General features: G+C 38.0%; 1 protein-coding gene across 1 annotated transcript in view; it reads right to left on the reverse strand.

Annotated features, from left to right (window-relative positions):
- Positions 1 to 3,494: 3,494 nt before the first annotated feature.
- Positions 3,495 to 13,533, reverse strand: part of TPRG1 (tumor protein p63 regulated 1) — a 117,654-nt gene continuing 107,615 nt past the window's right edge. Inside the window, exon 5 of the mRNA XM_030856670.2 lies at positions 3,495 to 3,689. Within this exon, the coding sequence (XP_030712530.2) occupies positions 3,495 to 3,689 (195 nt within the window). The remainder of the gene's footprint in view (positions 3,690 to 13,533) is intronic.

The following is a 13,533-nucleotide window of genomic DNA, read 5'->3' on the forward strand; positions in this document are numbered from 1 at the left end:
CAGAAGACTATGAGCAATCTGCCAACAGAATTGTTCAAATAGTTTCTGAACAGAGATTTATTGGAGATTTTCTAGTAGGGTTTCTTGAATAGACAAAGATCAGATAGAGAAAATGGCCAACCATGACATTTTTATGATGTTATGCTTTGTACTTAATGCCCCTTGTATCAAATCTTATTCCCAATCAAACCTAGGATGCCCCTTTGGGAGACGTTATTGGTATAGTTCAGATGATAGCCTGAAGGAAAAGCCCAGGTATACATATAGGTCTCCTGATTTGTGGGTTGTGGTTACTTGTCAAGCTCATGGACAAGGAACCCAAGTGAGAATACCATGTGTCAAATGGGAAAGAGGTGGTCGGCAGGTCCATGGTGACCAAAAAACAACTCCCAGAAGAACTGAATTTAGTTCCCTTGGATGGTGTCCCAGCTTCTGCTGCCAAAGTGACATTGCACTACAGGCAGATACTCAATGATTTTTATTTAATAAAATAATTTAACCTCATTTCCTGGAATCCTCACAAGGTCTTTATGAAGTAGACAAAAGAGATAGCATCGTCTCCATTTTACAGATGAGGAAATTAAACCTTAGGAAAGTTCAGGTAATTTTCCAGGGTCTCACATGATTGATTCAACTCTTTCCAAAAAAAAGGATGTATTACCTAATCATCGACAACAATTATTTGGAGAATCATAAGGTCTCTGGTTTTAAATGATTTTATCAATCATCCCTTTAACAATCCCTTTCACAATATCCACTTTATCTAGTCCCTACTAGTACACATCAAGTGATGGGAGACTCTTTCAAGGAGCAAAGCTTCCCATCTTTGGACATTTTTAACTATAAGAAGTTCTTTCTTGTCTTAAACTGCCATCCAAATCCCTGAATCCTCTCATCCTCTGGTCATAATCCTGCCTTCTAGATCCCATTTATCAGTTTCTGGAATATCCCACAGGACAATCTGTGTGAAATGTGAAGACAATTCTCATGTCATCTCTGAGATCATTCTTCTCCACACTAAACAACCTTGGTACCCTCTTGGTACAGACTGACCTCAGGGCTAAGAGATATTTCCCTCCTCTCATCTTTTCTGATTTGCTCCATTGATGATGCTGCACTGTGTCCTTTCGAAGGTCATTTGGGAACAGTCCAGCCTAGGTTACAAGGGGAATAAATAAGCAGAAAGAAGTCACTTGTCAGACTGATCCTTAAATGGTAACTCAAGAGAATGTGCTGGACATTTCGGAGGCTTCTGTCAACAAACGCCACTACCTTGAGGCAAATGGGGATTTTCGGGCAGTGGTGTTATAATAATTTGCCAATTGTGCCTGCTTCAGAACCACTGCCAAAACAATCCAACGACTTTTCATTCCACTACTGTTGACAGGACGGCTAAGGATTTCAACATTTCCTTTTACAGTCTGAAGAGAAGTTCCCTGCCTTGGGGACTATACCAATATTTGCCGTCATGAGGGGAAAAAAAGTGGGTGCTGGGAAATGGAAAGAGAGGGAGAGAACTACTAATGGAAGTAAACAAAGATAAAGACAAAATAAAATGAGGGTTATTCAAAGTTTGGATTTTGAATGCCTCCATCAAATTGATGTTTGTGAAATATCAGAGGAAATCTTTGAAATCGAGGAAGTGAGCATTTTGAAGAAAAGACTTTAGACTTCACACAAGCACCCCCTTCCCCCTTCCCACCCCCCAAAAAACAGCTGGAATTTTTAACTTGAATACCAGCCAAGGTGTCTCAACTTTGGTCCTTTGGACAGGCAAAGAGCTAATTATAATAATGTTTACAGTGCTCAACATTAAAAGTTTCTTTTCAAAATAAATTAAAAATACAATAAAATTGAAAAAAAAATTTAGAGATGAAAACAGATGAGATGACCTCCTGAGTTCTTCACAATTAGACCTAAGTCAAGGAGCGACAAAGAGGAAATATGAGAGAAAAGAAAATAGAAACAGAATGAGCTAGAAGAGTATTTTTGGAAACATTCTTCTTAAACTCCTGTGGGATCCATAGACATTCCACAGAGGCACTTCTGAGACCCAAAAAAGAGGAGATCAGTGGCATTCCCATCTCTATTTCAATCCTAGTGGTCCTACTTCTATCTGTTTTACATATTGGGCAACTGAAACAGATTTCATTAGAAGGAAAGGTCTGCTGTTAAAAAAACAAAACATATGAGCAAACAAAAAAAAAAAACCCTGCAAAAGGAAATGAGCCATTGAAAGTTCTTGAACAGGGAATGATATGATCAAATTGTGCTTTAGGAGTCTGGCAACCAAGTATAAAATGGATTAGAAGAGGGTCAGCCTTGGAGCAGGGATACCAATTAAAAGTCTATAACAAATATCCAGGTAAACAGAATTTAAAACATGATCTAATAACATACCTGTGAGAATGGAAAGGAGAAGGAGTATATGAACAGTTTTGAAAGAAGAATGAACCTTAAGTTTGACATCTGGGCATTGGGCACAATCTAAGTCACATACAGATGTGGTACTTCTATGGTCTGAACGTTTATGTCCCCCCAAAATTTATATGTTTAAATCCTAAAGCCCATTGTGATGGTATTAAACAGGGGGCCTTAGCTTATGAGGGCAGAGCCCTCATGAATGAGATGAATGCCCTTATAAAAGAAGCACGAGAGAACACTCTTGCCCCTTTACCTGTAAGGATATAACAAGAAATCTGAGCCCCAGAAGAGGGCCCTCACCTGACCAGGCTGGCACCCTAATCTCAGAATTGCAGCCTCCAGAACTGTAAGAAATAAACTTATGTTGTTTATAAGCCGACCAGTACGTAGTATTTTTGTTATAGCAGCCCAGACAAAGACAGATACTATATGGAATGTATCTGGCAAGAAGTTTAAAGACATCAAAACTGATGGATTTCAGGGATGATGACTGGGACCATTAAAATCCCATACAGAAATCCGAGATTTTGAAGATGCTGAGTGTAAGTGGCCATTGGAACACTGATATAGATGATCAGCAGACAGAAGTACAAAACTGAGTCTTAAACACCAGGGATGAGAATATGGATTTGGAAGTCATCCCCATAAAAAAAGGTAGCTAAAATAATATAGATTGAGACCCCAATGAGAGAGAAGATCAGGATCAGAGGGCTGAAAATAAAAACCCAGAACAAGCCTACATTTAGAGGACAGAGAAACAAGAACCCAGAGGGTCCTCCCCAAGTTTATGATCAGGTGTTCATTTGTCATTCATTTGCCAACATTATTTGATGGGCTCAGGAGAATTTATTTTCTGGTTTGAAGAAATTTGATTATCCTTATATAAAGTCTGAAGTGTGCATTTATCAGTCTAATCAAGCTTTTAAGTCCCCTAAGATACTGAATCTTCAAAATCATGTAATACTATTTAACAATAACTAATTGTTTCAGTCCAAAAATACGGTGGGCTGAAACAGAATCTTCAGTAATGGTGTAGCTATGGATGATGTACTTATACCCCCAAAAGAGTGTCAAAAACCAACATTCCCCCGGGCAAAGGAATAGCCAAGTTTGTTGCAGTTTCCAATGAATGACATCAGACCCGTGTAGGTCTCAATCAAAACGGGTTCAGTTAACACCATCAATCCCTTTCCTCTTCCAGATCCAGTGGAATTCCTGTGGGCATTCTGGATAGCTGGAACAAGCTTAGACATGAACCTGGACGACTAAAGAGGAGAAGGCACAGAGTTAGTGAATGCAGAGTAGGTCCAGAGACACCTCCTCCCCAGCCCGTGCTCACAATGGTTGACCACTCTCCTGGAGCTGCAGTTATTCTTACTTCTTAAACAGAAATCATATCTCAGAATTGTTAACATTGCTTCTGTTAGTCTTTTAATAAATTAATCCGTTAATAAATTATGTACATAATAAAATTAGCTACCACATCTTGTTTATTTTTCATTATTCATAACTTGTACAACATTAAGAAGTCAGTTTAATAAATATTTGCTGATAGTCTATTATGGATCAGACACCAGTCGGGTACTGCTGAAGATTCAAAGACAAGGGAGATATAGTCTCTGCCCTCACAGAAGTGACACTATAATAACATAAAAAATGAACTTGTGATGATCGTACAAAGTCCACGAAAATAAACAGCAAAAAGAGGCACATGATGCTAAAGAAACACAAAAGAGGGAGAAATCATATGTGGTTAGAGGATTAGGAATGACTTCAAAAGGAAACTCTTGAGACAATCCTTTAAGGGTTAATAGGGTTTCAATGGGTGAAATGAGGTTAGAGAGGGCCTGTCAGCAGCTGTTCTTTCCTAGCCAGCATCTTTTCCTCCATTTGAGACTCTTCTTCCAATAAGAGTACCTCGATTTTCCTTTGCAGAACCACATTCTTCCATTTAGTCCAAATAGCTTAAGCAGAGCTGACTTTAGCACATGACTCAGTCCTAACCAGTCAGAGGAATCCATTCCTCTGGTCGAGGAGATTGATTCAGGTATGGGCACATGACCAATGTGGCTGTGAATCTGATAGCATCCAAGCCCGGAGGTATTCATGGTCATTTTGGCCACACAGTGAGAACCTGACTGAGACTGAAACCAACAAAAGTGAAAGAACTAAGACATGGAGAGAGAGTAATTCTTCACAAAGCCATTTGGGTTACTGGATCAGCCTATCCTGAACTTTAAGTTAAATGAGTGAAAAAAAAAATTCCTTCTTTTGGTAAAATCAAGTTGAATTGGGTTAAGAGGAGGGTAATTCAGGGAGCACTGCAAACAGAGATATAAAGAAGGAAATGAATTAGGAAAGCTCATATTTTTGTATTTCCAATAAGCTCTTTTATATCCATTATTTCATTCCAGTATAAGCCTATCAGGTAAGTAAAAGAAGGTATCATCATTCCCGTGTTGGAAATCAAGACTAATAGAAGGTAAATGATTTGTCCAGAATTACTCCACTTTCTGCACCATGGTAAAAAGGAACATGAGGAATAAGGGCCTGCTCACAGTAAGATCCAAATATGTTTCCTAGGCAACTGGCTTACAAGTCTAAATTAAAACTTTTAGAGTATATTCCAATATCAATCTAAATTATTAAGCATGTACAATAAAGACACCATTGTTTTTCCTTTTCTCCATGAGGAGGCCAATCTTGGCTTTGAGGGACTGATACAGAATGACGATTCAATGAAGAATGAGAATGTAGTCTTTCCCCATAATCCCATTTTCAATATAGGTTTTATCCTGGATTCTTAATTTTATACCAAATTGCCCTTGGGCAACCACTTCTCCATTGGAGGTTTAGCTTCCCTGTTGGTAAGAAAAAGAATCTAAAATTTAGAATATGTCCATCACTACTATTTGACCTAACCTATAAGGAAAAAAAAGAAAGAAAGAAAAGCCATGCAAATAAAACTGCTGATTTACTTGCTCTGTGACATTGTAAATTCCCTTCCACTTTTCGAGCCTCAGTTTGCTCTTTTGAAAAGATGCATTTAAATCTATGGTTTTGGGATAATATCAGAAGTTAAAAAAAATAGTGACTTTATGATAAACAACATAGAGTTTGCTAGAGTGCCTCAGTATCTGTGGGTTTTCAAAATAAACTAAGGTACTTGTCCCTCTACTTTAGTTCAAGTAATATTTACCGAATTAGATAATGTCAAACCTTAATTTAAAAAACAGACTCACTTCTAAATATCACTGACTAAAGAATCCAACAGACAGGTAGGATTTTGCTTGCTTTCCATGAGCCTATAGTGACAAAGACAGACAGAAGTTACCTCTTATTACTAGTTCCCAGTCCTAGCATCCTCTTTAAGACCTTAGAATGGATCTAAATATTAGTATCATTGAATGAAATAAACTATAGTCATGTAGCCTGGGGATTCTGGAAAGGAGGACATTGTACCTTACAGCAAACTCCACCAGTTCTTTAGTTGATTAGATAAGAAAGCCAGAAAGGGGACTTCCCTAGCGGTGCAGTGGTTAAGAATCCACCTGCCAATGCAGGGGACACGGGTTCGAGCCCTGGTCCGGGAAGATCCCACATGCCGCGGAGCAACTAAGCCCGTGTGCCACAACTACCGAGTCTGCACTCTAGAGCCTGCGAGCTACAACTACTGAGCCTGCATGCCACAACTACTGAAGCCTGCATGCCTAAAGCCTGTGTTCCACAACAAGATAAGCCACCACAATGAGAAGCCCACACACTGCAATGTAGGGTGGCCCCTGCTCGCTGCAACTGGGGAAAGCCCGCACGCAGCAACAAAAGACCCAACGCAGCCAAAAATAAATAAATAAAATTTATAAAAAACAAGAAAAGAAAATACATCATCAGTATCTTAAAGAAAAAAAACAGTCAGAAAGAAGTGTTCTTTCTTAAGTTTCCAGGAGAGAAAAGCAAAATCGGAAGAATAAATTAATAACATGGAATAATCAAGGTCAGAAGTGATCTTAGGTTTATAGATTCCAGCCACTCATCTATTGTTTAATTTGCCTACACTCATCCTCTCCAAGAAGCCACACCCCTCTACATGGACATATACAGTGATATGGAACTCACTGCAATCTAACCATGTCCATTCCATCACTGCATATAGGGGGAAAAAAGTATGTTCCCTTGCCCTATCTGTTACTGATGATTAGACTTTGGAAAAATCATTTAATCTCCCTGAGCCTTAGTTTACACATCTGAAAATGGGAAAATAATAATAATGATAACGATGGTAAATATCAACCTCATTAGACCCAAGTGCATTGCTCAAAAATATTTTTAAAGCATACTATTCATAGATATAAATATTATCACTTACAAGCAAGAACGATTTTAGCTTCCTTAGTCCTATTCCCTTCAGTTTCAGACTTTGAATGCCATTTCTTTAATATGCATGATAGACTCCAGAAAGCACTTTTGTAAAAACCTGTGATATGCACTATTTTAAAATAATAAAAGTTCCCTAGATGCCAAAGGCTATATTAAATTCCACTCAGAAACCATGACTTCAAAAAATATGGGTTGAGCATCAAAGTACCTCTTCCAAGATATTTATCAATTATAAAGGGAAAAATACTAACTTTACAAAGGAGCAATATAGCATACCCCATCTTAGACAAGTGATCAAGGTTAACATCACTGGTAATAAGACATACAGGCATCGTGAGCCTGCAATAGAGGTAGTGAAAGGACACATCATTTCTGCAGTATCTGTGCCCCCCAAAAATCTAATTCAATTCAATCTAATCATGAGAAACCATCAGGCAAACTCATAATGAGAACATTCTACAAAATAACCGACCAGTATTCTTCAAAATCACCAAGGTCATGAAAATAAAGGAAAGACTGTGAAACAGAATAAAGAGACAGAATAATTAAATGTAATATGGGATCCTGGATTGGATCCTGGAGCAGACAGAGGACATTAGGAAAAACAAAACAAAAAACTGATGAAATTTAAATAAGGTCTGTAGTCTAGTTAATAGTATTGCACCAATGTTTAATTTCCAGGTTTTGATATCTATATCATAGTTATGTACATTGCTAGAAGCATTTGAATGAAATCCTAATATTTAGGAAAGAATTTATGTTCCTCTAAATAAATTTATGTTCCTCTAAATAAATTATGAAAATTTATTTTCAAAAGGGATAGAGAAAAAATCAGACTCAATAATTTTCATAACTTGTTCCTTAGAACACTAGATTTCTTCATAGGTTGGGTGACCATATAATTTATCATCCAAACCAGGATTCTTTTGAAAAGAAAGAAAGTGCTATTATTAATAGTATTCAAACAACAGATACCTGAGGATCTGGGGAGAAGATATGGAAGAAAAGGTAAAAGGTAAGCTTCAGTCCCTATAGTCACATCGATCAGAGCTGCTCAATTTTTGTAGGTTTTATGTATTTGGGTTCTGAGTAAGATCTTATTTTAAAAAGTCTTTTCCTTTAAAAAAATTTTTTTAAAAACCCACTGTACTAAGCTTGCCTAAGAACCTCTAGCTCTGACAGTCTGTTCAATCCACAAAGATCTATAGTGCTCATTTTTTTAACCAAGAAAAACTAAAAAACCAAAAATGAGTTTTGAAAAAACTCACTTTTCAAAACCAAGCTCAAATCCTATCTCTTCCATAATGCCCCGCCAAATACTCAAGGCAAAAATTATTTTTTATTCTGTTGCATTTCATGTATGCATCTCAAATATTTCATCCAGTTTTCTAAGAATTAAAGTCAGAAGTATGGCTGGCCATCTATACAACTAATCCAAGATTTCTCTACCTTGGAACTATTGCTGTTTTGGACCAAATAATTCTTTGCTGCAGGGGAGTATGTCCTCTGTATTTTAGGAAGTTAAGCAGCATCCCTAGCTTTACCCACCAGATACCAGTGTCACCACAACCCCGGGTACGGCAACAAATAGTGTTGCCCAGATATTGCCAATGTGCCCCAGGGGTAAAATCATCTCCTGTTGAGAACCACTGAACTAAAGGAAGTATATAGCATGATGTAACATGAGTATTAAGATAAAACAGATCTGCTCTTACATCGCAGATATGGCCCTCAATAGCTGTGTGACCTTGGGCAAATTACCTAACCTCTCTGAATTTTATAGTTTCCTTTCTATAAAATAAGGCTATTAATACCATCAAATTCATAGGTTGGTTACATAGATTAAATTAACTTTAATAAACAAAGGGTTTGTAATAAGCTCTATGTGTGTGTGCCCACATGCTAATGTCTTTCAGGAAGGGTTGGGGAAGGTGAATAAGATAAGGCTGGAATTTGGAGTCATATTGCAAAAGCATTAAAGGAAGCCTTATTGCCAGTAATGAATATTGTCAATAAATCATTAACTACATCATCACTGTCATCACGGAGCTATGATTTCCTCAAGTCCAAGGTGCAATTCATCAATTCACCTCAACATTTCCATGGTCAACACTCTCTGGATTGTCAGAATGCCTTTTCACAGATCAATATATATCAGTTTGGGTTACTGGATGCCTCCCCAGAGTCCTCATCATAAGCTTTATTTCATGAGAATTCTCTGTGGCCTCAGAATCAAAGTGCTGGAAAGAAAAAGTTGACACTATTTCATACTCAGTGAACTTGGCATTTCATTCGAGTCAGATGCACTTCATTTCTAGTCATTTCTGTGAGCCCTTTAAAAAGAGGAGGGGCTGTGAAGACAGAGGGACAAGCTGTGCATTGAAGGAGGCAGACAAAAGGCCAAGTCCCCAAGCTGGCTCTCGAGCATTTCAAGCACCTGAACTCAATCTGTGTGACAGGAACGCGGTGTCATTTGATATGAATGCCACCAGCCACATACTTTTCTCTAAAAGCTTTTATACACCCACCCCTGGCTCTCTCTTTTATTCCAGTCTCAAAAACAGAGGGTCAAGTTTTAACAACTCCGGTTACATAGGGTCTGTGTGCTGGTTAGGGTAAAGTATAGCTGTGTGTGTGTGTGTGTGTGTGTGTGTGTGTGTGTGTCTGTGTGTCTGTGTGTGTGTGTGTGTGTGTGTGTGTGTGTGTGTGTAATGTTCTTCTTGACTTTACAGCGATTATTTACCAGCTGAGTGACTGGGCCCCTGGTTTGCTTCAGATGCTGTCTGCCAGCAGTTCACTGTCCAGAGTCTCAGTTTTCCTTATTACAACCATCACTTGCTTCCTGTTTACACTGGGTAAAGAGACCAGGTTTCATGCCTGCAGGCCCACATTCTTTAGCTGAGCAGGTTTTCCAAGCCTTCAGGCTACAGGTTTCAGCCACCCCATGCAGCAAGTGAAGCATGTTGGAGTAAAACGTCCATCCAATACCCAGCAATGGAAACCCCTTGGGAAGCCACACAGCTGAACAGAAGATAAACAGATGTTTATATCATCCTTGCACGTATTACTTGGAATTATCTTTATAGAGACACCATGACTGTGGGTATGTTCAGGAATATAGATGGAAAAAGGAAGATGCGGCAAAAGCTTTTTTTCCTACACAAAAGGGTTGTTTCTACAAATCCTCATCCTACAAATTTCCATCCTCATCCTATTCCATTTTCCCAACCCTCCCCGTGCACACGCGCACATGCGCACACACACACACACACACTTTAAACTCTAGCTTAAGTGAACGACTCTTTGTCCAAGAACATTTTATACACTTCTGTAATTTGCAGCTTCTAATCATGTTTCTTTTATTTAAAATGTCTTTCCCCACCTGCTTTGATGCTTAAATCACTCTTACCTTGAGTTTCACATCAAATGTTATCACATTTGTTAACTTTTGGACTTAACTGTTCTCTCTGCTGGGCTCTGATAAAAACTTTGAATCTTTCTATCAACAGTATTTGCATATTAAATTATAATTTGTTAATTACATTTTTTGCCTTCTTCGTCTACACTATAAATATCTGGGGGCAAAATCTGTTTTATTCTTCTTGCTATCCCAACAATTATCTACAGCATTGCTCAGCATGTAGTACTCAATGCCAGGTAGGTATTCAGTAAATATTTGTTAGGGAATTCCCTGGCAGTCCAGTGGTTAGGACTCAGTGCTTTCACTGCCAGGGCACGGGTTCAGTCCCTGGTCAGGGAACTAAGATCCCAAAAGCCGCGTGGCCAAAAAAAATTAAAAGAAAAAATATATAAATAATTCAATAAATATTTATTGAATTAATGTAGCAGGAAACCAAGGGGTTAAGAATATGAAGTTACATTTGATTGCTAAAACATTGGTTCACTTTCATAATTCCCTTGAAAATAAGGAGAAAGATGCCAGACAAAAGCAAAAAAGGTTGGTCTGTAAATCACTTTGATTAAGCTGTAGAGCATCCACGATCCATTCACCATCATTCTACAGCTCTACAGCTCAATCACTAGTTCCTCTCAGCAAGACTCCACACAGTCTAAGAATCCAGCAAGACAATGTGAAACCAAGGGCAGTCATCAATTAGATCCCTTGAACTAAAACTTGCTTAATAAATACTATTCTGTAACCTGCCTTCATTGACTAAGCTCTCTTTAATTGTTCCTGCCAATTGCATGCCCTCCAAGCTTCATGTAGGTTAGAGAATATATCGCAAGATTCCTTTAACTGCCCCCTATAGATAACGCCTCTAACTTATGGGTGGCCAGAGAAACGGTGGCTTGAGTTGTTTTTCAGGAACATGGAGCTAGTCTTGTCCAGTTCAAACTGGTCGAGACCACTGACCGTTCCACTGTGTAAGTGTCCAGAGGAAGACCTTTCGATGTCAGAAGGCCAAAAACTCCACCCTCAGATTATACCAACACCATCATTTTCTGAATAAGCACCCTAAGAAGAAGAATGTAAATCCGATACGCCTGCACAGAACACAGATTACCTCAGTGTTTTCTTGCCTCCAATCACCTTTCCCCATGCCTCAGACCACCCTGTTTCTTTATCCTATAAATATCCCAAGCCCCTTGTCTTTGGGGAGGCTGACTTGAGATCTGTTCATCCATCTCCTTGCTTGGCTGCCTTGTGAATAAACCCTTTCTCTGCTGAAAACCTGGGCACCTAAGCGTTTGGCTTGCTGCCCATTGGGCAAACAAAACTGATTCTGTTACAAATGGTTAAAAGGGGAAAGATAATGCTAAAAGTTGCAAATATAAAGTGGATGGAACAATTGAGAATAATTAACCTTGGTTGTAAAGTATCATATCATATTATATCATAGCAAAGACTATAATAAACACACACACACACACACACACACACACAGAGTTCTTTCTGGTTTTTAACTATTTCCCTGAGCATTTGCAAATTGTGTGTAGAAATACAGTTATGATTATAATACCTCAGTCAATTCACTTAGTCACTCTAAGTACCTTCACTTTTAAAGTGGAGATAGCATCCTGCCCTCAAAGGGTTTTTGTTACTTGAATTACATGAACACGTGCAAATTGTAATCAATAAATATAAAGTGTAATTACATAACTGATGAGATCATTTTATGTCTTGTAATATAAAATCAATACCAAAAATATTATTTCCTATTTTCACAACTGTTTTATATGAATAATGCAAAGTATGTGCATGCACAAGTTGAAAACAGTTGGTAAGACTTGGAGATAAGCAAGAATGTCTGGAAAGAAGCCATTTGACCATCACACTTACCGGAAGTAGAAGTGATATAGAGTTAGTGAGCTGGGTAAAAGAAGTAATGTATTTTGACCTAGTATTTCATAAATTTGACAGTGATTTTTTTATATCAGTGCTGAAGGACTTAGAGATAGTATAAATTTGAATTTGAATGCAATTTTTTCCATTAATTCCTCTTCCTCAGGTACTTTTCTGACCAATCAACCCCATCACTCAGCTTCGACCCGGTGTTGTGTGGTATGAAACCTATATAAACAGCTCAACTTTCTCTCCTGAGCTTCGGACAGACCTAAATTTCTAACTGCCTGGCAACCAACTCAACCCCACATTCCATGGACCTTTCAAACTCAGCATGTCTTCAACTGAACCTTTAAACCTACTCTTTTTTCAGTTTTCCTCATTCAAATTAATGGACTCATCACCTACCCAAACCAGACCATGTCATCTTTGACTTCTTCCTCTCCTTCACCTATCATATCATGCCAGTTACCGTCTTCCATTGATACCCTGAATATCTCAAAATCTCTTCATCTTCTCTCCATTCCTAGCACTCCTAACTTAGTTTAGGTCCTTATACCTATCATCTGAGCCAATACAATTATGGTGGGAAATATACAAGATTAAACTCCAGCTAAACTGTCTGTCTCTAAGGTACTCCATGTACCTTCAACTATCTCCAATTCTCTTCATCTGATCCAAACTCTGTTTCAGTTCTTTAGCACTTATTTAAAAATCTTTGCATTTTTATCTGCATCCTCTATTAAGCAATGCCTTCCACAAAGGGAAGAATCTTGTCTCATTTATGTTTGTATTCTTAACAACAATCAGAATAGCTGCACATTTTAGGTACCAGAAAACATTTGTTAAATAGAGAGAGTCCAGGTTCTGTAGAAGAAAAGACTGAGTAAAAACAAAAAAATGAATTTTATAAAAGTACTTCTAAAAATAAGTTATTCAATTAGATTGTAAATAATTTGAAATTTTTGACTGTGGATATCTCAGCTGTACATGATTCCCTCTCCTCTGCCATAACAGGTTTGCTAACTTGAATTAAATTGCTTCAAGTGTTTTATTTAGTTATGCATTTCCCCCGTGTTCTTCTACTTTTTCCTATTTCATTCATAGGGGAAATGAAAAAACTAGTTTATATCACCCTTTTAAAATCTTATTATGTCAAAATATTCATACAAAAGATTCTATACCCCCAGAATTACTGTTCTTCTTATTTATACTTTCACACTAATAAAACTGAATATTAATCAAAGCCAATTTTGGAAAATGTCCTGAACACAAATAACTTCGTGACATAAAAACCAACAACAAAAGAGAAACCAAGACACAAAGAACTGGATCAGAGTAGTCATCATCTCATATCCCAGACAGAGATCACTTGTTTTCTTAGGGAGCTGGGACTCGGGGTGGCCTTTAACTGAGAAATGGCTTGG

Source organism: Globicephala melas, chromosome 4, assembly GCF_963455315.2.
Source record: "Globicephala melas chromosome 4, mGloMel1.2, whole genome shotgun sequence".
Taxonomy (NCBI): domain Eukaryota; kingdom Metazoa; phylum Chordata; class Mammalia; order Artiodactyla; family Delphinidae; genus Globicephala; species Globicephala melas.